At 38.8% G+C, this 24,930-nt stretch overlaps 3 protein-coding genes across 3 annotated transcripts in view; all 3 read left to right on the forward strand.

Annotated features, from left to right (window-relative positions):
• Nucleotides 1-2,499, forward strand: part of farp2 (FERM, RhoGEF and pleckstrin domain protein 2) — a 28,104-nt gene extending 25,605 nt beyond the window's left edge. Inside the window, exons 24-26 of the mRNA XM_054602243.1 lie at nucleotides 686-793; nucleotides 888-1,039; nucleotides 1,131-2,499. Coding sequence (XP_054458218.1) covers nucleotides 686-793; nucleotides 888-1,039; nucleotides 1,131-1,224 — 354 coding nt within the window. The 3' untranslated portion in view covers nucleotides 1,225-2,499. The remainder of the gene's footprint in view (nucleotides 1-685; nucleotides 794-887; nucleotides 1,040-1,130) is intronic.
• Nucleotides 2,500-5,443: 2,944 nt separating this feature from the next.
• Nucleotides 5,444-17,065, forward strand: boka (BCL2 family apoptosis regulator BOK a). Its single transcript, XM_054602277.1, has 5 exons — nucleotides 5,444-5,553; nucleotides 5,732-6,053; nucleotides 10,871-10,999; nucleotides 13,964-14,127; nucleotides 15,652-17,065. The coding sequence occupies exons 2-5, from the start codon at nucleotides 5,840-5,842 to the stop codon at nucleotides 15,775-15,777; spliced, it is 633 nt and encodes a 210-aa protein (XP_054458252.1). The 5' UTR covers nucleotides 5,444-5,553; nucleotides 5,732-5,839; the 3' UTR covers nucleotides 15,778-17,065.
• Nucleotides 17,066-18,597: 1,532 nt separating this feature from the next.
• Nucleotides 18,598-24,905, forward strand: atg4b (autophagy related 4B, cysteine peptidase). The gene is made up of 13 exons (XM_054602275.1): nucleotides 18,598-18,654; nucleotides 20,421-20,522; nucleotides 20,668-20,739; nucleotides 20,831-20,929; nucleotides 21,101-21,202; nucleotides 21,310-21,382; nucleotides 22,054-22,133; nucleotides 23,003-23,199; nucleotides 23,963-24,041; nucleotides 24,167-24,312; nucleotides 24,451-24,507; nucleotides 24,617-24,710; nucleotides 24,815-24,905. Exons 1-13 carry the CDS (start codon nucleotides 18,645-18,647, stop codon nucleotides 24,886-24,888), a joined length of 1,185 nt encoding a protein of 394 aa, XP_054458250.1. The 5' UTR covers nucleotides 18,598-18,644; the 3' UTR covers nucleotides 24,889-24,905.
• The last annotated feature ends 25 nt before the right edge of the window (nucleotides 24,906-24,930 follow it).

The following is a 24,930-nucleotide window of genomic DNA, read 5'->3' on the forward strand; positions in this document are numbered from 1 at the left end:
GTTAAGTTTTTATTCTCATGTTGAATTTCTACAAGATCATACAGCATAAAATAGATTGCAGCACTCTCACAAATGAAAACATCCATCTCAAACCTTCCCAACAAAACAAATACAAGATGATTACAAACAACAATAGAAAGGAAAAATACAAGAACACACATACAAGGCAGCCCCAGCTCTCAGGTTTAAGACAGAAAAAAGAAAAGCTATTGAAAAATAGGGTTAGGGTTAAACTAACAAAAGGAGGACAATGGTATAGAGAGACAGCTAATGTAACACAGGGGAGCAGTCTGTCTCCTCACAATTGGATAAATCTACAAGTCTTTATAACTGAAATATGATAAATATAAAAAAGAGACCATTAAATTATTTGTAGTTACTATGACCAACCAATAGCCAGAGATGAAGGAGAAAAAGAGAAAAACTGTAATTTTCCTTTTAATGTATTGAAAAAATGAGATGAATGTGAATACGCAATAGCAACTCATCCTATCATCTCCACATTATTTCATAATAATTCAAATAAATAAAGACCTCTACAGGCTAACAGTTTCTGTGTAATCAGTGCAACATGTCACAACCACGTGCTCACACACAAGCACAATCCACCGTCCTTTTTTTAGACTTTTAGGGCGAATCATCAGCTGCAATCATACGTCTATCCTTTTTCATGTTTTCTGCGTAGAACCAGCTGTCGGGTTACCTCCTGAGGAAGTTCAAGAACAGCAACGGCTGGCAGAAACTCTGGGTGGTGTTCACCAACTTCTGCTTGTTCTTCTACAAGACCCACCAGGTTAGCGAGATGTAACCTGAGATTCATTATTTCTGATAGAGCGTTAGACATTTGGTCTGTAATCAGAAAGCGTTTCCCTGTCTCTCTCTTGCAGGACGACTTCCCGCTGGCCAGCCTGCCTCTTCTCGGCTACACTGTCAGCACCCCCGAGGAGTCTGACGGCATCCACAAGGAGTACGTCTTCAAGCTGCAGTTCAAGTCCCACGTTTACTTCTTCCGGGCGGAGAGCGAGTACACCTTCGAGAGGTATACGACTCGTTTCGGCGCACACCACTGGGGTCGGCCCTCACAGCCGGGCAGTAACTTGTTTTAAAACCCTGTGTGCTTATCTCCACAGATGGATGGAGGTGATCAAGAGCGCAGCCAGCACCACGGGCCGGATGAGCCTGCTCATACCCAAAGGAGGTCCCGTGGAGATGAACGGAAACTGAACAGGACGCCGCCGTCGGCGACGCTGCACCTGGAGGCTGGGCCTCCTGGGGCATCAGACAGACGATCCAATCTTTTCTTTTAAATGTTTTTTGCGGAGCTAAGATTCGGAAAATAACAGATGAAGACTGAAAGATACAGCCAGTTAAAAGTGTTTTTTTAAAACATTTTTCAGGTTTAAAACGGTTTGTCTTGATTAAATGCTGATGTTTATTTCAGTATACAGGATATAATGAAAGGGAGACATTTTGATCTTTTTTTTTTTTGTAGAGCATGTGTTGCACCCCCTTGGGCTGTCACATAGATGGACTTATGGGAAATACTGTTATATGGGACCAACTCCAACACAAAGGAGACTGTTACTCTTTAGCACAAGGTGACTGAAGCTTTTGTTGGGACACAGATGATACAAAGTATGTGGGGGAAAAAATGAAGGTGCACGAAAGTATGTGCTCTCTACAATGAAGATGTGTGTTTGTTTGTGTGTGCGCGCAAGAGAGAGACGGAGGCGAGCAGAAAGTTTCACAGGATGTTGAAGGAAGGACATTACGTGTCTGGAGAAGCACGGGACGTTTTGAGAAAATCTGTGTGATTTTCGGTTGCAAACATTTGGCAGCGTTTGTGAGATTTTTTTAAGGACAAAGCTGTATGAAGTATTAGTATGAGCAGCGTTTATTCCCGAGGCTTTCCTGTTAATGGGAGGATATTTCATATGTTTTAAAAGGGAGCTGCTTTAATCTGTAGAAGGGCAGTGTTAAGGCCAGTTCGGTGCTACATTTCTCTCCTTAATATCAAATGTAATCAATGCATCGTGTTTTTTGTCTTTGGCATAGGGATAACAACTTGAGGAAAATATGAGGTGGTGACACTAGTGTGCATAAGTCATAGGTTTTCCCCTCTAGAGGAACCAGAAGAACATATTATGAAGTAATTGTACTCTGTGATAATGTCGGGCTGCTTGTCTGACTTATGGGAGACACAAACAACGCTTATTGTCAGTTATTTGGTGCGTTACATGCACACATGATACTAATCGGTATGTTTTTTTGTAAGAAGACTGGAATCTCCCCCCTCCCCGTGTGTGAGTGCATGTGTGCGCATGTGTGTGTGAGACTGACTGTTGCACAGGTTAACAAACGGTTTATGTTACTCCTATTTATTGTTTAGTGCGTCATCATCAGGGCCCTTGCTCCTGCATGCCCCCGCATGCCCCCCCCATGTAGTCTTCATGTTATTCCATTGAAAAAAACCTAACGAATAAAAGATCGTTGCAATCACTCTCTGTGGCTTTGTGCTGATCATTATCAGTCGTTTCACAATCTGTGTTTTGGAGATTTTTGTCGGAGAACATCTGGCTGGTAGATATCTACCAAATGTCTACTGATGGACTTTTCAATCGTAGGTGTTTTATGTCGTAAGAGGCTTCAGTTGTTACATTATGTTCAGATCATTTGAAGCTGCCAGTTTGCACCTTCTCTTAAAAGGGCCAACCTCCATTTAATTATGATCGAAAATGAAACATTATTTGCAAAGCAACTTTAGCACAGGTTAGTGCAAGTCAAAGGGATTTACAGATGACTCACAAGATGTTCTGAATGTAAACGGTAGAACAATTTTGTGCCTAATTAACATGAAAACTTTGAATGTGAATTAGGCCCAAAATGTAATAAAATAAAAATGGACAAATAAAAGGCATTCATTTAATTAAATAAATTATTATATAAAATGAATAATGGCTGTAAAACATAACAATTAAAAGCTGAAGATTAAGATATCAAAACTTTCAGCTGCTCTCAGGTCCACAAGCAAACATAAAAACAAAGTCATTGTCCTTCACTCTGTAACAACCAAAGGACTAGAGCCTGAGGACCTGAGGGGCCGTCCTGGTTCACACATTGGTTAATTCTTTTTGAATCAATGTGGGGACTGACGAGCCTTGTTAAAGGAAGTATGTACATTCTCTACTTAAAAATAAAAGTACTAATACCACACAGTAAAATGCTTTATTACAGAAAAGAAAGTATTAAAAGAAAAAGTACCCAATGCAGAAAGATGTCCACTTTGACAGTTGTCCTATTGTATAGTATATCATGACATTATTACTCATGCATTGATATAAAAGAGGTTTCATTTTGGCTGCAACTAATGATTGTTTTCATTGTGAATTCATCTGCCGATTACTTTCTCCTTTAATCGATTGATTCTGAAAGTGTCCATCATTATTAGCCCAAAGTGATGCATAGTGTTTATTTCAAACCAAATCATTTTTCAAAGTACAAGCGACAAATCCTCACATCTTAAAAGCAGGAACCATGACATATTTGGCTTTTTTTTTGCTTAAAAAAACCCAAAACAATTAATGTCAATGGACTACTGGCAGCTAGCAGTTTTGTCGCACTGTTGCCGACCTGTGAAATGTTTTTGAATAAGGAGAAATACTTGCAACACATGCTGCAATGATATGCACACTTAGTAATGAGCATTAAAACCTGTGCTGATAAGTATTCTTAGGACTGAACATGCGTTTTAACACTTGGCTAAAGTATTTTGCAAACTTTGCTGACAGTGATAGTTTGAGGAGTTTGCCTCCCTGCCACTGTTATTTAACGAGCCTCTGCTAATCTGCCGAGCCATCATAAACAAAGCAGGGCATTCCTCGGGCATGCCCAGACAGAGGGAACGGAGGGTGGGGTGGCTTCCCCCGGGCCAGAGATGACAATATCGCTCCTCTGCCAAGGAAATCTAGTCAAACCATTTTCTGTTAGGGAGTGGAGAAGGTGTGTCCTCTGTCATAGTGTCTGGCTTTCAAGACATTACGGCTTCCTGGCACCGTCATGGTGTAGTCAAAAAGGATGACCAATATTCTCATGATCTAAAATATGTGGCATTCCATGTGACAGAATTGAGAGAACACATTGTATCAGTTTCAAATTGTTATTATGGGTTAACTCTTATCACCATCAGTGTGTCTTGGAGGGAAAACATAATAACTTGTGTGTTTAATCCAGACTAGCTGTTTGCCCTCCAGTCTCCAGTCTTTATGCTAAGCTAACAGCTGCCAGCGGTATCTTCATATTTAACGGACAGACACAAGAGTGGCATGGATCAAATCAATAAGAATGTAAAAAGTTGAGTAAAGTTGTTTTGTTGATCTGGAGGAAGCTTTTTAAAGTCTGAGAGAAGAACCCTGATGATGTCATAGTGATGTCATCAGGGTCACTTTAGCTTGGTTTTAAAATTCATAACGGAGAAGAATGCGTTGCAAACTAAATATGTGGAGTTTAAAAGAGGTGTACGCTTACCCTGGCAACAAGACACTAATGAAAATATGTCATTGGTTGCATTATGGGAAACGTAGGATTTAATATAAATTGGGACTTAAAGTCAGTATTAGATTACCTCTGCTACTTTCATTTTGGCCTTTCTTATTTTTATTTATTTTGCTCTCACAGTCCCCCAACTTTATAAGATTTTATAGACAAAAATAAATGTTTTATTTTGACAAGCCTCTTGTAGGTGTCCTGTTAATGAGAAGATCTCAATTAGTTTAATGTGAGATTTGGTGTTGTACCTAATTTTTTCAACATTATTATTATATTATTATTGGTTTTGTAACAGGACAGCTGAATAATGAATAATGAAACAACACACACTAATATAATCACATAGATGCCAGAGCAATGCTGCAAACCTAGTGACTTTAACTGATCCAGTTAGTACTGCTGGGTCATGTGTGTGTGTGTGTGTGTGTGTGTGTGTGTGTGTGTGTGTGTGTGTGTGTGTATACTGTTGTGTGTGTGTGTGTGTGTGGGCCACTTTTCCTAATTATGGACTTATGTATGGCCATAAGCTATCTTAATAATTGAGTTTAATTGACTTAGATGGGAATCAAAAAGGTTGACTCTGCTCAATCTCTATTTTATCTGTTTGAAAACAATTTTTTGTTGTTTTTGATATAACTATCTGAATTGTGGGGAGGTATTCCAAAACAAAAACTCTTTATTATCCATTAAGTCTTTTTTCAAAGTGTGTGTGTGTGTGTGTGTGTGTGTGTGTGTGTGTGTGTGTGTGTGTGTGTGTGTGTGTGTGTGTGTGTGTGTGTGTGTGTGTGTGTGTGTGTGTTTCATGAGTTGGGATGGGGGTGGAGGGGCGGGGCTTGGTAATCTCCTCCTTTGGACTTCACAATAAGTGCCCTTAGAAGGAGAGCCTGTCAGACTGTCAACAGGAGACAGTTTTTTGCAGATTTGAGTGGCAGCTAATCTCTCAAATTAATAAAAAAACAACTTTCTTCCTCTGTGACAAGTTTAGGATGCGGGATAACATGTCCACTGGTAAGTGTTGTTTAACTTGACCTCCATTATAAGCCAGTAACTGTGGATTGATATGCACCTATTCTGCAGGAATGTCTCACCTGTGCTGCTCACCTGTGCGTGTGTTTACATAACCTGCAGCTACAGCCAATCAGAAGATGTCCAGCCTACAAACTAATCCGCATGTTTTCTTATTTAGGATAATCTCCATAAATAAATCTTCCGAGTGCAGACTGTAGAGGGACCGAGGAGAGGAGGAGGTGTCCCCGGGCAGAAGTGACGGAGGTGACGGAGGTGACGGAGGGTGATGGAGATGTTGCGCCGCTCTTCTGTGTTCGCAGCCGAAGTGTTCGACCGCTCGTCCAACGACAAGGAGCTGGTGTCCCAGGCCAAAGCGCTGTGCAGGGACTACATCCACTCCAGGCTCAACCGGGCCGGGATAGGCTGGTCTAAGCCCGAACACGGACGGGCTGCATCGGGCGGGGCGCTGGGGGAGATATCGTCGGTACTGCTGTGGCTGGGTGAGTTTATGAAGTATATGTATGAAGTATGAAGTATATGTATGAAGTATATGTATGTGTATGAAGTATATGTATGTGTATGAAGTATGTGTATGAAGTATATGTATGAAGTATATGTATGAAGTATGTGTATGTGTATGAAGTATGTGTATGTGTATGAAGTATATGTATGTGTATGAAGTATGTGTATGAAGTATATGTATGTGTATGAAGTATGTGTATGAAGTATGTGTATGAAGTATATGTATGAAGTATGTGTATGAAGTATGTGAATGAAGTATGTGTATGAAGTATGTGTATGAAGTATGTGTATGTGTATGAAGTATGTGTATGAAGTATGTGTATGAAGTATGTGTATGAAGTATGTGTATGAAGTATATGTATGTGTATGAAGTATGTGTATGAAGTATGAAGTATGTGTATGAAGTATGTATGTATGTGTATGAAGTATGTATGTATGTATGAAGTATGTGTATGTATATGATGAGTATGTGTATGAAGTATGTGTATGAAGTATGTATGTATGAAGTATATGTATGAAGTATATGTATGTATGAGTATGTGTATGAAGTATGTGTATGAAGTATATGTATGAAGTATGTGTATGAAGTATGTATGAAGTATGTGTATGAAGTATATGTGTATGAAGTATGTGTATGAAGTATATGTATATGTATGAAGTATGTGTATGAAGTATGTGTATGAACTATGTGTATGAAGTATGTGTATGAAGTATGTATGAAGTATGTGTATGAAGTATATGTATGAAGTATGTGTATGAAGTATGTGTATGAAGTATGTGTATGAAGTATGTGTATGAAGTATGTGTATGTGTATGAAGTATATGTATGAAGTATGTGTATGAAGTATGTGTATGAAGTATGTGTATGAAGTATGTGTATGAAGTATGTGTATGAAGTATGAAGTATGAAGTATGTGTATGAAGTATATGTATGAAGTATGTGTATGAAGTATATGTATGAAGTATGTGTATGTATGTATGTATGGTGTATGAAGTATGTGTATGAAGTATGTGTATGAAGTATATGTATGAAGTATGTGTATGAAGTATGTGTATGATGAAGTATGTGTATGAAGTATATGTATGTGTATGAAGTATATGTATGTGTATGAAGTATGTGTATGAAGTATGTGTATGAAGTATGTGTATGAAGTATGAAGTATGTGTATGAAGTATGAAGTATGTGTATGAAGTATGTGTATGAAGTATATGTATGAAGTATGTGTATGAAGTATGTGTATGAAGTATGTGTGTATGAAGTATATGTATGAAGTATATGTATGAAGTATGTGTATGTGTATGAAGTATGTGTATGAAGTATGTGTATGAAGTATGTGTATGAAGTATATGTGTATGAAGTATGTGTATGAAGTATGTGTATGAAGTATGTGTATGAAGTATATGTATGTGTATGAAGTATGTGTATGAAGTATGTGTATGTGTATGAAGTATATGTATGTGTATGAAGTATATGTATGAAGTATGTGTATGAAGTATGTGTATGAAGTATGTGTATGAAGTATGTATGAAGTATGTATGAAGTATATGTATGATGAAGTATGTGTATGAAGTATATGTATGAAGTATGTGTATGTATATGTATGAAGTATATGTATGAAGTATGTGTATGAAGTATATGTATGTGTATGAAGTATGTGTATGAAGTATGTGTATGTGTATGAAGTATGTGTATGAAGTATGTGTATGAAGTATGTGTATGAAGTATGTATGTATGAAGTATATGTATGTGTATGAAGTATGTGTATGAAGTATATGTATGAAGTATGTGTATGAAGTATATGTATGAAGTATGTGTATGAAGTATGAAGTATATGAAGTATGTGTATGAAGTATATGTATGTGTATGAAGTATGTGTATGTGTATGAAGTATGTGTATGAAGTATGTGTATGAAGTATATGTATGAAGTATGTGTATGAAGTATGTATGAAGTATGAAGTATGTGTATGAAGTATATGAAGTATGTGTATGAAGTATGTGTATGAAGTATGTGTATGAAGTATGTGTATGAAGTATGTGTATGAAGTATGTGTATGAAGTATGTGTATGAAGTATGTGTATGAAGTATGTGTATGAAGTATATGTATGTGTATGAAGTATGTGTATGAAGTATGTGTATGAAGTATGTGTATGAAGTATATGTATGAAGTATATGTATGAAGTATGTGTATGAAGTATATGTATGTGTATGAAGTATGTGTATGAAGTATGTGTATGAAGTATGTGTATGAAGTATATGTATGAAGTATATGTATGAACTATGTGTATGTGTATGAAGTATGTGTATGAAGTATATGTATGAAGTATGTGAATGAAGTATGTGTATGAAGTATGTGTATGAAGTATGTGTATGAAGTATATGTATGAAGTATGTGTATGAAGTATATGTATGAAGTATGAAGTATGTGTATGAAGTATGTGTATGAAGTATATGTATGAAGTATGTGTATGAAGTATGTGTATGAAGTATATGTATGAAGTATGTGTATGAAGTATATGTATGTGTATGAAGTATATGTATGAAGTATGTGTATGAAGTATGTGTATGAAGTATGTGTATGAAGTATGTGTATGAAGTATGTGTATGAAGTATGTGTATGAAGTATGAAGTATATGTATGAAGTATGTGTATGAAGTATATGTATGAAGTATATGTATGAAGTATATGTATGAAGTATGTGTATGAAGTATATGTATGAAGTATGTGTATGAAGTATGTGTATGAAGTATATGTATGAAGTATGTGTATGAAGTATGTATATGTATGAAGTATATGTATGAAGTATGTGTATGATGAAGTATGTGTATGAAGTATGTGTATGAAGTATGAAGTGTATGAAGTATATGTATGAAGTATGTATGAAGTATGTGTATGAAGTATGTGTATGAAGTATGTGTATGAAGTATGTATGAAGTATGTATGAAGTATGTGTATGAAGTATGTGTATGAAGTATATGTATGAAGTATATGTATGAAGTATATGTATGAAGTATATGTATGAACTATATGTATGAACTATAATAATGGATTTTATTTTATTTATTTTTTTATTTATATAGCACACTTTAAAATACAAAGAAATCTCAAGGTGCTGCACAGGGTAGAACAATCACAATAATCAAATATAATAATAAAACACTAAAAAACAAACAAAAAATAAAATAAAAATTTTAATTAATTAATTAATTTAATCATAATGAAATCTAAGAATATCTATTAAAACTGAACAACCACCCAAACACAAGCAATCTAAATTATCAAGACCTTAGGGGAAGGCAGAGAGGAACAGGTGAGTTTTAAGATTTGATTTAAAAGCGGTGAGGGAGTCTAAGGCCCTGATCTTCTCTATACTATATGTATGAACTATATGTATGAACTATATGTATGAACTATATGTATGAACTATATGTATGAACTATATGTATGAACTATATGTTGGACCAGTCAGTTTTTATAGAGACTTGTTCACCTTTAGAGTTAAGTAATATCTGCTGCATTACCCATTGAAATCATAAAGAAATCTGTCTTGAACCTAACTTTTTTTTTTAATTTATTTATAATTTCTTAACTAAATCACATAAAAGTGAATCAATTGAACATATTTCTAAATGTTCAGGTGTGTCTATGACCTCAATAACTTGGCTATGGTCCTGTTTGACTATTGCTTTCATTTCCATCGAAACACCTTGAAGGGATTCCCATAAAAAACGAATCTACAATAACAGTTTATTTTAGGTGATGTTTGCCTAGTATGAAAACTGATAGGAGTTTCGAGGTTTCCCTTTATCCTTTTGTGGTTATCACCCCACCTCCAGTTTTGTTGTGCAATCCACTGGAAACTCAACAGAGACTGTGTTTATTCAACAAAAAAACAACAGCAGGGATTTTTCATGTTTGGGAACACTTTCCAGCAGAGAGTGTCCACAAAAACTGTGATCAAAACATAGTAGGCAGTCCTCAGAGACCAGAATCTACTGGAGAGATTAGATTAAAGACTTTTGGACTTTGTCCCCTTAAAGTCTACTTGAAATGATGTCATTCCAGGCTACCACAAAGCATCTATGTTAAAAAAATCAGGCGAAATCAGATTTCAGAGACTTTACCTTAGTTACTTAGGCATTAATTAGGATATCACGCTCATGTTTGTACAATACATGTGTATCTTAGCATAGCACAAGACTAACATCAGGGGCTTAATAGTTTTGGTGAGATTCATAATTGACTCTGGGCTAAGCTACACCCGCCTGCTGCACCTCCATCAAGCTGTCAGAGCTACGTTACCATGGAGCGCACACTGTCACTAACTGCACTCGCTGCATAAATGGTATCACATTTTAGGGGAAAAAGCGATTCAGAAAGAAGCCGACAGAAGGGTCTTTGGTGGATAAATCCAGGATGTAATATTTAGCTTTCGCTTGAGAGCAACCATTGAGGCTACAAATTCGGAACTATTGTTTTAGCTATTGTTACAATAGCACAAGTGGAGAAGAGTATTCACCTAAAGCAAACATTAGCTAGTATTAGCCACTAAAAGCTACGTGTCACACCAGACCAAGTAAATCTGTAGCAGCTAAACCACTGAGGGTATTGAAGCAAACAAGGGTGAGTTACTTTGTTACAAATTAACTTTTGATTTGTTGGAGGAAGTTATTGCATATTTCAAGTCTTGGATTAATTGTGTGTATATCATTTAAATTCATTTCAAGTCGGAGGCACTACAAACAGTCCATAGAAATATTTCTCACTAAGTTTAGTCTCTTATGTTTTTGGCCAGGTGATGAGTTGGAGTACCTTCGGCCTAACGTGTACCGCAACGTAGCGCGACAGCTCAACATCACGGTGGCGTCAGAGAGCATTGTGTCTGATGCCTTCCTGGCTGTGGCCGCAGACATTTTCTCCACAGGTAGGGTCCACATTATTACCTGGTTGTATTGTAAATCAAGCCAATGAGTGCAGGACTGCATGATGGGAGCTAACTCTAGTGCTTTTGTTATCAGGTACACAAACATTTGAAACAAAGGAAGATTACAGAGCGTTTTTGCTGTTTTAGGGAAGTTCTTCTTTTGTTGTCATCGAGAAGGAGGAACTTAACTTGAGACCAATACAATAAATATATTCAAAAGTCTGGAGAACTATGTTACTGCTCCTATTAATGCTTTCCTATTAAATTACTAGAGCGAACCATAATTTACTCCCCCTCAAACATCAACTCATTCCAGCCTACTCTTTCATGTAAACACCTCTTTTTGCAGGGTGACGGCAGAATTCTCCAGTTAGTCCGAGACATTACGTTGTAGTCATTATCCCCTTACAGGAAAGGAACTGCCGGGAAAAAATTCAGTCCATATTAGGTTAACATGTTGCTAGAGCGAGTGATTGTTACAGACAGTTTGGACCCCACCCACGGAGTTCAGTGTTGAGCCTCAGCTCGTTTATACCTTCAGGACTGTAACAAAGCAATTTGCTGCAAAAGTAATTCGGAATCGACTGCACACTGAAGTAAATTAGGTTTGTGTGGTCCTTAGAAAGGGCACAGTTACTTCGAAATATCACTGACTACTTCAGACATATTAAAATGAAACAAAATCTACCTTGATCCAAATATGCTCTGGGATTTACATGGGAAGAAATACATTGCTGTTAGGCTTTAGTTTCAGCATACGGGTTGAAAATGTATCCCTAAATGATTACAAATACAGTAAAACTGACAGTCTAGACATGTCACTGTGAAGAGGAAGTCATGGGCAGCAGTAGATAATGACAACAAACGTGTCAAATGTGTATGACATCGGTCCCAAACGTCATGATGCTTTACACAAGGCACGGATAATCTACAGCTGAAACATCTTCTTATACCGTACATGTTACACCAGTGCACACTTTTGAAACTTTCTAATTTAAACCCCCAGTGAATTTTCACCCGACCGCTTGGTCCCCTTATGTATACAGAACTGTTAGTGTCTTTGAGCTTACTGTTTTGGTTTAGTGGCCCTCAACGTTACTGTTTTGGTTCAGTCTCATCACTTTCAACGGTGTTGTTTTCAAGTGAAGGCAGCAGTTTTCAGTGAAAAAGCTCTAATAAACCTCCTGTAAACTTCCTGTCTACTGCCAAATGGCAGACACAAAGATATAAAATAGGAGATGAACAGACATTTTTGTTATCATTTGACTGGCACCAAAGAAAATGGAAACTGTTATTAAAGTGTTGTTGCAGGTTGCTGGGAAAACAAGAAGACGCGTCTCCAGAGAGGGACGGCTGGCTAGTTAGCTAGGTAGCGTGTCCTTCTCCAGAGCAATGGGGAGTTAAGGGGAGGGAAAGATAGATCAATCGCTGCCAATGCTCGCTATTTGGCTCATGTTCTGTAACTAGCATAGCAAGCTAGCTAACTAGACAGCTGTCCCCTAGTTAGTTAGCTAGCTAGCTAGCCAATTTGTTAATTCCACCATGCTGAAATGCCAGACTTGTTACAGAAAATAAGCTATGATGACAAGAGTGTCTGTCTGAAGCATTAAGTTGTTAAAATTGACTCTGGCTCTCTCTGCTACGTAATGTCTCAACTCAACTTCATGTTTTAGTCAAAAGTGCGACTTGCTGTAAATTGGTGTAGTTTATACTGAAGTTAGCCAACTACAGCGGTCGCAATGGCAATGGTTAAAATAAAAATGGCTTCAATTTGACCATCCTGGTACGTTGAATTTAATACGAATGTCCATTCTACTCCTTTTTTATTTCTATGGGCAGACATAGACTCACAGCGGGCCAATAAACGTGGCCATAGTTTGACGACCAAACCTTTAACTGGCACAACTGGTGGATTATGTTGTTGTGTATACAGTACCAGCCAGCTAAATCCTGGGGCGGAACACCATGTTAGGCCGCACTGAAAGGGCCACTATGCTGTACATTTCACATACAAAAGCCAGTATACTAGTACAGAGTACTGTTCAGTTTGTGAAAATGACTGTGTGATGTATATAGCTTAAAAGGAGTTTTAAAAAGTATGAGAAATTACCACTCTATGATGTCATCAGGGTTATCTCTACTTGGTCTTTGGGATTTCCGTTCTTATAAAGGAAAATGTGTGTTTCAAACTGGGGCTGTGGAGTTTGAAAGACGCAGGCTTTGAGCAGCCAGGAGGGCCGAAACCCAAGAGTTGAGTTGCATTAGGGGAAATGTTGTGTAGGATCCAGAGTCATTAGAGGTTGATATAGCTGGCATGTAACTGCCAGACTTCTCAGAGCTTTTTAAAGGGTAAGCCTTTACTTATAATCCCTGCATTCATTATAAATTGGACAGCAGCATTGCAAGTGCACACAATGTAGAGTATCATTCTGTAAATTCCAGATCTCACAGTTAAAGAGAAACATGACCTCCGTTTACGAGATCCTAGGAATGAATTGGACGACAGATACAGAAGATGGATGGAGTCGGGGCTCATTTTGTATCCGTTAGCCATGTAAACACGGAGAAAAGAGACTGAAGCTTTGACTGTAAATGGTGCGACAGCAAGAAAGCAGCACTCAGCGAGTGAACTAAGTTGGAAAAATGATCTGCTCACTAATCTAGCCAGGCAAAGGTTTTCTTCTCTGCGGGACAGACAGGCATGTAGGCCTCTTGTCTGGCTGCTGCTGAGGTTTTAGAGCTTGTTCATCCATCTTTGAATAAAAGCTGCTGACAGAATTTTGCTGCACTAAAAACTCCTCAAAAATAGCCACTCCGCTTTGATTTGAAACTCAAATCAACAAACAATACTTTGTTTGCTAAATTTGCCAATGTGTTCATACGTCACATTGCAGGACATAAATGGCGTGAAGTCTTGTGTGCGGATGTTGTGTACTTTGTTTCTAACGGCGTGTCTCCTGTCAGGTGTGACATGGGGGAAGGTGGTGTCTTTGTACGCCGTGGCAGGAGCCCTGGCAGTGGACTGTGTTCGCCATGGTCACCCAGCTATGGTCCATACCATTGTCGACTGCATGGGGGAGTTTGTCAGGAAGAGCCTGACCTCCTGGTTAAAAAGGAGAGGGGGCTGGGTAAGGGCAAATTTTTAATTTTTACATTATAGCTTGTTTGTGTGAGTGTTGTTGATGAAATAACTCGAAGGCCTCTACTTTCACAGTGGTAAACTGAAGGTGTGTGTGTGTGTGTGTGTGTGTGTGTGTGTGTGTGTGTGTGTGTGTGTGTGTGTGTGTGTGTGTGTGTGTGTGTGTGTGTGTGTGTTTTCTACCGTTTGCGCCATACTGGATGACGTCAAGCTATAGCTGAGCCGAGCTCAAGCCTTTTAAATTTCAGTCCCCAAACCAAGTCACAGTGACTTTGTTGACTTCTTATTTACGGTGTATGGTCCCACCCCAAAACATATTCAATTTGTAAAGATATCAAACATAGAAGAGCAGCAGATATTAACATTTGAGAAACCAAAACTATGAAATGTTGGACATTTTTTTCTTTATTCATATATTATCAATATTTGCTGTCAATCGACTGATTGATAAATCGACTGATCGATAAATCGACTGATCGATAAATCTCGGTCCTTTTAGCTCTAAGAAAAATTTGGCCCACTCTCCCCCGGTTACCTGGAGATTATCTGGATATGACGTACAGATACATACAGGCCCCTTTTAATATTTCACTGATACATCAGCTGGTATGGGAGTAGAAATATCTCCCTGTTGAGTAGCTACAGCAGAAAATACATTACCATATGATACAAGATGAATGTGGATTAAGTCATAAGGTGCGAATGCATTACTGATTAAAGATAAATATCATCACAATTTATTTACCTGGGACAGGATTAATGGTCAAAGAAAGGTTGATGGCTGAATGATAACAGGATTAAAACGCTGTGCATTGAGAATAGAACACCACATCCATCCCACAGCTTCAGACAGAATAGTAGATGTCTATTCTGCAGAATCCTTTCTATGGGGAAATCCTGTCTGATAAAAATCCTGCAGAGACAACAAAGCGCACCAGAAGGAACAAGGCCTGGCAATGTGCCTCTGTGCCGCTCTGCTGGAGAGGGCACAACAAGTGAACAAATGCGCCCATGCACAGAGACACAGCACCCAAGTCGGGTTTTGAAGACAAGTGGAGTGTGACAAAATGAATAGCAACGCATTGTATAACTGACCTAGTGAGCACAAACGATGGACCTGCCCAAGTCTGAGCTCAAACTGTATTATTTCCACAGGGAGATGATCAGCGCGTAGGAAAACCTAAATAACATTCTGTGATGTGACGGATCTGAGGAGGGAGAAGTGTTTAGTGTCAGGACTGACACTTAAACTGTGCTCCCTGTGGAATCTCATCGTCTATGAGAGGGCTCTAGTTACATAAGTAGATTTCTCAAAGAAGCATAGCTGAGATTGCAGTGTGGGCTTTGGCTCTGAAAGAACATATTTGTGGGCGAATCGCACATGTCGTTGCTGATTCTGAGCATATTGACAAATCAAGAACACATGTTGGGATTTATTGTTTTGTTTTTTATATTGTTACATTCCACAGTCTGAAATCATTTGGTGAGCTCTGTGTCCTCTCTGCCGTTACAGGTGGATGTAACGAAATGCGTGGTGAACACTGATCCCAGCTTCCGCTCTCACTGGCTGGTGTCTGCCGTCTGTGCCTTCGGACACTATCTGAAGGCCACCGTGTTGTACCTCCTCAGAGACACGTGAAAGACAAAGTCACACACTGTTTTTTTTTAGCGTACACCACCACCACCACCACCACCAGCACTCCACTGCTTTGGATTATGTTTACACTCGTTTGCACTGAGCCTTTATGGACGAACGCCTATCCATTCACAGAAAACAGACTCTCCGTGCTTCCTCTGCTTCCTATGCTAGATTGGCTATTTCTTGTAGACGGTGAGGTTTTAGCACACTTGTGACACAAATGTATAAAATCACCCACCAGTAATGTTTTTAGCTTAGAATTTGTTTCACAATCAGCAGAACTGCCCATTTAGCTTCCTGTTTGGCAGAGGCTTGGCTGCCCCTAGTGGATGAAATGGTAACTACTGTACTTGGTTGTTCAAAAACCTCCACTTCTCACCTGGGTGGCATATATGGCTCAGCAGACCAGTTGCACGCCAGATAAAAGCAAAATACAACATATTTTCCTATAATTTGGGGACTGTACGAAAATTATTAATTTATATTATTTCAAAAGAGGGGAAGAGTATAGGAGGGTTTTTGTTTTTCTCCTCCCTCAAGATTTATATTGTGTTTAAGCCCTCTCTTGTCAGAATAATGAAAAAGAGAGGGACCAAATAGTTACGATTGGCTGTATGGAAAAAAAGTGAGTAAATGTTATCTCTACAAACAGTTGTTCATTTATGATATTCTGAATCATAACACAAAGGTAGAACAAATTAAATGTGCCATAAAGGCCTGTCAAATAATTTAAGTTCATATATATATATACACATTGCCAACTTGTTCTACTAATTTGGTGAAATGAAACGTTTTGAACGAGGTACCACTAACTTATACATGTTTATATTGTGGAACACCATCTTAAATGATATATGCTTTTCCTGCTCAAGTTATCAGTGAAACAGGTCGGGCCCACTCAGTACTCTCATAATATTTGAAACTATAAGATGCAGCCCCCCTCCCAGCCCTAAGAAGTTTTGTACAGTCCCTAATGAGTCTGATGCATTGAGCCTATGATAACTACATATGTGTATTTCAGGCAGCATTGTAAACTTATTGCAACTTTTTCTCTTTCTTCATTGTTCACTGTGAGACAGTGTATGCATTGCTGTACTGTAATTGCAATAATGCAAGTTACAGTACATTTTCTAGAGCTAGAGCACTTTGATAACATTTTGTGAGCATAATTTATTCCATGAATAATTTCACTTTTATATGGCACGTAGCACTTGGAGTCCTAGAAAAAAAACTAATGTTTGTGAGTTCTCTGCAACTGTAAATATGAACAATAATAAAATGGTTCTTACAACAACTCGTCAAGTCAGCACGGTAAATGATAATACATTGTTATAAGCAGATTTTGCTTTGCAGCTGTTTCCCCAGAAGGTAAGTTGTCCATTGGAGGGGTCTTTCAGATGAAATAAAGGGCTTAGTAAGCTTACATTAAAAGCACCTTATGAGTAAGTATAATACTAGGCTGAACTGATTTTCATATTGAACTTGTGGAGTGAGCTTGGTGTGTGAAGTGTCCAGACCATTTTTCACTTCATCAATCAAACAACAAACGTTAAAAAGTTAGTTTTCTAGCTGTCTGTAGTCTCAAATAATGAAAATGAATCATTTCGCTTACTTAACACATTAGCCTGCTTTTTGTGTCTATAAAATAATGAATTAATTATTTTTTTAATTCACAAAAGATTCGTTTTTACTTCCTTCTCAGGAGTGCCCTGTTTTTTTCTCCCAATTCTGGAGCTTTAAAAGATTACATATAATTGTTTCCAGACGCGTCAAAGAAGGCTTTGGTTCATTGTCTAGCTAAAGGCTCTAGTCATTTGCTGAGAGAAGGGAAACAAGTGGTAACTGCTCTCGTGTTCAGATAAGAGAGCGTCAGGGATATCGAGCCTCCTTAACCTTTGTGCCTCCTTAACCTTTGTGCCCACTGCCATCAGACTGTATAACAACAGCGGAGACCACAGTCTGTCAACATGCTGATCATTTATTGTCTGTGTCTGTGTAGTTGTATAGTATGTGTATTTATTGTCTGTGTAGTTGTATAGTATGTATATTTATTTTATTGTCTGTGTAGTTGTATAGTATGTGTATTTATTGTCTGTGTAGTTGTATAGTATGTGTATTTATTGTCTGTGTAGTTGTATAGTATGTGTATTTATTGTCTGTGTAGTTGTATAGTATGTGTATTTATTGTCTGTGTAGTTGTATAGTATGTGTATTTATTGTCTGTGTAGTTGTATAGTATGTGTATTTATTGTCTGTGTAGTTGTATAGTATGTGTATTTATTGTCTGTGTAGTTGTATAGTATGTGTATTTATTGTCTGTGTAGTTGTATAGTATGTGTATTTATTGTCTGTGTAGTTGTATAGTATGTGTATTTATTGTCTGTGTAGTTGTATAGTATGTGTATTTATTGTCTGTGTAGTTGTATAGTATGTGTATTTATTGTCTGTGTAGTTGTATTTATTGTCTGTGTAGTTGTATAGTATGTGTATTTATTGTCTGTGTAGTTGTATAGTATGTGTATTTATTGTCTGTGTAGTTGTATAGTATGTGTATTTATTGTCTGTGTAGTTGTATAGTATGTGTATTTATTGTCTGTGTAGTTGTATAGTATGTGTATTTATTGTCCCCATGGGGATCAATAAAGGAACATAATAATAACTGTGTAACGTGAACGCACCTTAAACTGTTTTCAACGGGACTGCTACGTCAGCCACTGCTGATTGGTTTGTACAACATGACACCACTCCCATTTCTCATTGGCTGTCGCAAGAAATGTCCCGCCTCCTCTCCGAATTCCACTACTCCCATTGGTCCGCCGGGTCGGAGCACAGAGAACAACAAACAAGATAGGGTGACGACCGTCGGGATGGATGCAGGTAAACGAGATTTTTATAGTAAAATAACATTTCTTTCTCTCCTTTAGCAAGCCAGTTTGGCCACGAACGAATCACAACAACACCATATCATACTTGGTGACACATTTCCTGCTTTGTCATGCTGCCAGCCCAGCACAGAGCCTAGTGTAGCCTCGGTGGCGTTAGCCTGTAAAATGATGACTAAAGCTACATGCTAACCAACGTTAGCCTGCTCGTATTGCTAAACGTGCTGGATTCCCCGCGGTGACAGCTCCACGTACAGTCGTATAACTTCTTGTTATTGCTTCACCTGTCATCCGTGTTAATGACAGTTAAGTTTGACTCTTTATAATAAGCTTCCGTCCTGTTTATGCTAACGCTATGTTACGCCCAAGATCAATGCAGTGTCACTCACCATCACATCAGTTGTTAGGCTAACGCTGCTAGGAGCTAGGATAGATGTTATGTTCTATGATATGCAGTAGTTTAATAACTTAATACCCCTCAGGGAAGGCCAGCAGACTTCTTGTTGCATTCCCGTCTCTGGTGGCTGCAAATACACGAACCTGTAAATCTCAGCTTTCTGTTTCCAGGCTCCCTAAAGGACTGACACCGTCAGTGAGCTATTGTTGGTCTGTTGTTAGTTATGTGAATAACGTAATGTGTTGGAAATCATTTAAACCAAACAAGCCAAACAAAGATGTTTCTCTTTGGAGGAAGTATACATTACATTACATGTGTGTATATATATATTTATATTTATATAGTGCAAACTTTAATACATCTAGATCTGAAACTTCAAGATCATGTTGTTGCTCAAAAGCATGATTAAAATGTCATTAACAAACATCAACATATGCAACCTTTAAATCTTTTTAAACCATCATACTCATACAACTTGGAGGTATGTATACTTTACATTACATTACATTACAGTCATTTAGCAGACGCTTTTCTCCAAAGCGACTTACAGTCAGTAGTATGTTACATATCATTCACCCACTGATGACAGGCTACCATCAAGGTGCCACCATCAGACTCTAACTAACATTCATCATCCAGTCCACACCGATGGCAAGCCTTCAGGAGCAACTTGGGGTTAAGTGTCTTGCCCAAGGACACATCGACTGCTGAAGCCGGGTATCGAACCACCGACCCTCTGATTGGAGAACTACCTTGCTCTCCACTACGCCACAGCCACAGCTATACCCTTTCTGTTTGCCCAGTGTTATGTGCCTGGCTTTGAGCCCAACATTTTCAACTGCAGTAAAAAGTCAGCAAATACAGGCTTACTTACTGTGATTGCTTTTTGCCATCACACTTTATTAAAAGCACACACTTCTTTCATTACCAGTTTATTGCACAATGGAGATGCACGTTTGGATATGGATATATGTGATATAGTGGCTAGATTTGTTTTCAGTGTCATGTATGTTGTATATGTATATGTCATCTATGTATCCTCTGATATAGTTATGTCATCAGGGTTATTCTGGCCTGTGCTTGACGACTACGAATTCATAACAGAAAGCCAGATTACTAAATGGGATTGTGAAATTTGAACGATTTGAGCCTTTACCAAGCAGGGAGGGTCAAGGTACAACAAATGCCAATATCCAGCTGCATTATGGGAATTTTATTTTTAGCTTTATCAATACTATTGATTATAACTCAGAATATCTTGGCATCAGCTGCTATTTTTTTAAATACAACTTAAGTTTCCTAGAGGGACTGGAATATCTCTCAAGCAACTAAAGGGTGCCACATCTTTACCTCATCTCCTGCAGCAACCTTGACATACGACACACTTCGCTTTGGAGAGTTTGAAGATTTTCCCGAGACCTCAGAGCCTGTGTGGATCTTGGGGAAAGAATACAATGCACTCACAGGTAAGACTGTCAAATATAACATGTATGTAGGACAGAGGAAAAAAAGTATTCTAAGTTCAAGTTTGAAGAATAATATTAGCAGACATACACTATTCCCCTGAGGTTGTATTGTAATGTAATGTGATGATTTCTGGTCTTCGTGTAGAGAAAGATGAGATTTTATCAGACGTCACTTCACGACTGTGGCTCACATACAGAAGAAACTTCCCACCAATTGGTAAGTGATGACACACGTGTTTTAATTGACCTCCTAAAGTATACTTTGGATGTTAAAGGGCTCTCGTCCATGATTCTTGAATGTTTGACAGGTGGGACAGGGCCAACATCAGATACCGGATGGGGATGCATGTTACGGTGCGGCCAGATGATCCTAGGGGAGGCCTTGGTGTGTAGACATGTAGGCAGAGGTAAGACAACTTAAAAAAAAAACTATGAAATCTAAAAAAAGATACCTCCCTTGACTTTAGATGGATACAGAGACATGTAGATGAAACCCGTCTTTTATCACAGTGTGGCACTAGCAGCTCTTTTCTCCAGTGAGAAGACTACAGGCTTGATAACTGGCTTGTTGTTCTCAGACTGGAGATGGGCCAGAGGCCAGAAACAAAGAGAAGAGTACATCAGTATTCTCAACGCCTTCATCGACAAAAAAGACAGCTATTATTCCATCCATCAAATCGGTGAGTAGTGAGTGTCAGACCATTATAAATTGGTCAGGGACTCACTCAGGCAGTAAACAGTTTGCGTCACATTGTTTTGTCTCTTTTTTTGTTCCTAAATGCTGCAGCCCAAATGGGAGTTGGAGAGGGGAAGCCTATAGGCCAGTGGTATGGACCTAACACAGTGGCCCAGGTTCTAAAGTAAGTACTGTAGAGAAACTACACGTTGCTAAGCGGCTAAGTTTCAGCTGTTTGCGGATTTTATGTTTTGGTGCTGCAACTTGTGATTCTTGTTAACATTTTCTGTATTATTTTTGCAATTAATTTCAAAAAAGTTCCCCCAACTCAAGGTGACGTCTTCAAATTGCCATTTCAAAGATCTAAACCCCAATATATTTTACTTGCATGGATATAAAATTGATCAATATGGCTGGAACAACTGGGTAATTTGCTTCAGAGCTTCAGGAGTAAAGGTGCTCTGTACATATTTCTTGTTAATGAACAAAAAGGAATGTTTACATTAAGTGCTACTGCTCTATAGCACTACTTGTGGTCAAACGGGGTGCACAGGGTGTTGAGTAATCACTTCAGCATTTCTTTGTCATTTTAGGCCTTTGGTTAAATTTTTCTCTCAAATATTGCAACTGCTGTCATAGCTTGAAAACTGGAAATAGCATATCAGTATGAACAGTGCGTTGACATTATCACATGAGTATCTCACTATGTAATCATCCATCCCGCTGTCAAACGTTTAGCAAAAAAAATAAAGATACGGAACACTGAGGAGGTTCAAAACAATTTAAAGAAAAATGTCTTCCTGATTTGGTAAAACACAAACGTGTGACTGTCACAGTGTGCCGTCTTGCTTTCAGGAAGCTGGCGGTGTTTGATACGTGGAGCAGACTGGTCGTACACGTGGCGATGGACAACACCGTGGTCATCGAGGAGATAAGTGAGTGGGGGTTAAATATGACTCCGGGTTCAACTGCTGGGATTGTTTACAGAAGTAGTACATCAGCTAAATATGGCATTTTACAGGATAACGTTTCTGGGTGAAAACAAATACACATGTGAGTTGGAGTGATAGAAACAAGTTCATCCAACAACAGTATTATGGTGCTTTTCCATGTGCACATATACAAAGTCGACAGATAATTTAAAAAAGGCCTCTAAAGTGAAGCTTCCGTTAGGTGTATTGCTTTGTTAATTTGACTAAAATAGGAAGTAGCTGAGTCATGGTCAGTATTTTACTGTAAAGCAGGTCTGTTTAAATCCTTTTCCTTTTATTACCAGTTAATTGCACAATGGAGATGCATGTTTAGATATGGATATATGTGATATAGTTGCTAGATCATGTATGTTGTCATCTATGTATCCTCTGATATAGTTATGTCCTCAGGGTTATTCTGGCCTGTGCTTGACGACTACGAATTCATAACAGAAAGCCAGGTTACTAAATGGGATTGTGAAATTTGAAAGATTTGAGCCTTTACCAAGCAGGGAGGGTCAAGGTACAACAAAAAACAATATCCAGCTGCATTATGGGAAGTTTAGAAATCAGTATATCTCAGAATGTCTTGGCATTAGCTGCAACAAACATATTTTTAATTCCCTTACAAGGTGCCCTAGTGTGCCCCTTTGAATACAACTTAAGTTTTTCCTGACTTTATTAAGCTTGCTTCAAATGTGTGTCTGTTTAAATCATTTTCTGACTTAGAATCTACCACATTAACTTTTGTTTTTCTTAACACAGGCCACAAACGCAATATTTTGTTTTTTCTGCAAAATATGTTGTAATTTTGTGATATTCTATTGCTACAGAGCGCCTCTGTATGCCTTGGCTGGACGCGGCAGGGGCCTGTTGCGAACCGGAGGGAGCGGGGGTGCTCAACGGCTGCCTGGAGGGGGCGTGTGCCCTGGCCGAGGAGGAGACGGCTCTCTGGAAGCCTCTGGTCCTGCTTATCCCCCTCAGGCTGGGCCTGAGCGACATAAATGAGGCCTACATCGAAACCCTCAAGGTGAAGCACCTCCGGTGTATTTGTTCCCGTTGCATGTCAGAAGTTTTTTTTTCAATGGCGGTTGTCACTGAAAACTTTTTAAAATGAGACAACTGGACTTCCTGTTTGAGATTTTTATAAGTCAGATATCCTTAAACATGTTATGTGTTATCATTAATTGTTGTCAAAGATATATTACTCCTACTTTAAATCAGTCCTTTCTGTCAACTGCAGTCTCGCAATAGTGAAGTTATTTTAATGTATAATAAATTAGGTGTTAGCTGTGATGGATCACCAACGTATAGGAAGTTTGAATGGGCCCTGCATGCTTCCTTGCAACCTCTTCAATAACTGTGGTTGGCATGTGAATATGCAAGTAATCTTTTTCCCAGGATATTGCTTTATCTGCCTTTCATGTATGGGGAAAAAGATAAAAGGAGCTTCAAAATATTCTCTGGTTTAATGGAGTTTATGCTGGGAGGATATGTGTAGCCTTTAAAAACAAAGATTCTGTAGTGAACTCAGGGTTGTTCAATGTATTACAAAAAGAACCTGGTCTGCGTCGACCTTGTGTGAGGCCTTCTGATGTGCTTGCTGTAGATTTGTCCACATCTTGGCACTAAATTTCCACTTATAATCTGAAAAACTGAACAAACGGCACGCTTTGGAAAACAGTCGTAATGTCATTTATATGTTGTTTGCTCTAAATTTACCTAAAAGACTTACACGGAGGCAAAGCCAGCTACAGCTGGGGTGAGATAAACCCTCTCGTCTCTTTTCACAGCAATGCTTCATGCTGCCTCAGTCCCTGGGTGTAATTGGGGGAAAACCCAACAGTGCCCATTACTTCATTGGTTATGTCGGTATGTCTGGTCTCTGTGTTTGTGAAATAAACACTCAGCTGTGCACCGCACTCTCACCATATCAATTTGACTCACACCAAGAGGATCGATCTGATTATGAATCTTTTTTTCTTCTTCCTCCCCAGGAGAGGAACTCATTTATTTAGACCCACACACCACGCAGCCCGCGGTGGAGCCATGCGAAGACGGCCAGGTCCCCGACGAGACGTACCACTGTCAGCACCCGCCCTGCCGCATGCACATCTGTGAGCTGGACCCATCCATCGCAGCGGTAGGAATGCTAGGGAGTTGGGTTTTTTTTTAATAGGACAGAGCCTTTTGTATCTTGAACTATAGACCGTTGTTACATTTTTTTTTTAATAACAGTAGCTCAGTGGTCTGTAGCTTATTGTCTTCTGGTGTCCACCAGGGTTTCTTCTGCGGAACAGAGGACGAGTTTGACGACTGGTGTATGCGCATAAGAAGGGTACGTTTCCATGAACACTGCTCCCCTTGTTGAGCCCTCAGCTGTGCTTAAATACTGTCACTGTTAGAGGAAACTCGTGTGTCATAATGTGGTGCTCCTTCTCTTCCAGCTGTCCTGCAACAGAGGGGGCCTGCCCATGTTTGAACTCGTGGACAGTCAGCCCTCTCACATGGTCAGCGTGGATGCCCTCAACCTTACACCTGGTAAATTCTTTTTTGTTAAATAAATATTATTTTAAAGGAAATTGATTTTAATGTTCTGTTTTTTTTTGTTTTTTTTCTTTTATGCTTTGATATTCACTTCCCAGATTTCTCAGACTCGGACAGGCTGGAGCGGTTCTTCGATTCAGAAGACGAAGAGTTCGAGATCCTTTCCCTCTGAGGAACACACGAACAATGAGTTGCTATTGTGGACCGTCGGAGT

The sequence above is a fragment of the Anoplopoma fimbria genome, chromosome 8 (assembly GCF_027596085.1).
Source record: "Anoplopoma fimbria isolate UVic2021 breed Golden Eagle Sablefish chromosome 8, Afim_UVic_2022, whole genome shotgun sequence".
Lineage (NCBI taxonomy): Eukaryota > Metazoa > Chordata > Actinopteri > Perciformes > Anoplopomatidae > Anoplopoma > Anoplopoma fimbria.

Excerpts from the sequence above, each read along its gene's own strand:
- atg4b (XM_054602275.1), top strand. Across the intron at positions 24,042-24,166 it reads TTACTTCATTGGTTATGTCG|GAGAGGAACTCATTTATTTA; the intron begins GTATGTCTGGTC and ends CTTCCTCCCCAG. Across the intron at positions 24,711-24,814 it reads TGCCCTCAACCTTACACCTG|ATTTCTCAGACTCGGACAGG; the intron begins GTAAATTCTTTT and ends TTCACTTCCCAG.
- boka (XM_054602277.1), top strand. The coding sequence starts at position 5,840 with ATGGAGATGTTGCGCCGCTCTTCTGTGTTCGCAGCCGAAGTGTTCGAC. Across the intron at positions 6,054-10,870 it reads GTCGGTACTGCTGTGGCTGG|GTGATGAGTTGGAGTACCTT; the intron begins GTGAGTTTATGA and ends GTTTTTGGCCAG. Across the intron at positions 14,128-15,651 it reads TAAAAAGGAGAGGGGGCTGG|GTGGATGTAACGAAATGCGT; the intron begins GTAAGGGCAAAT and ends CTGCCGTTACAG.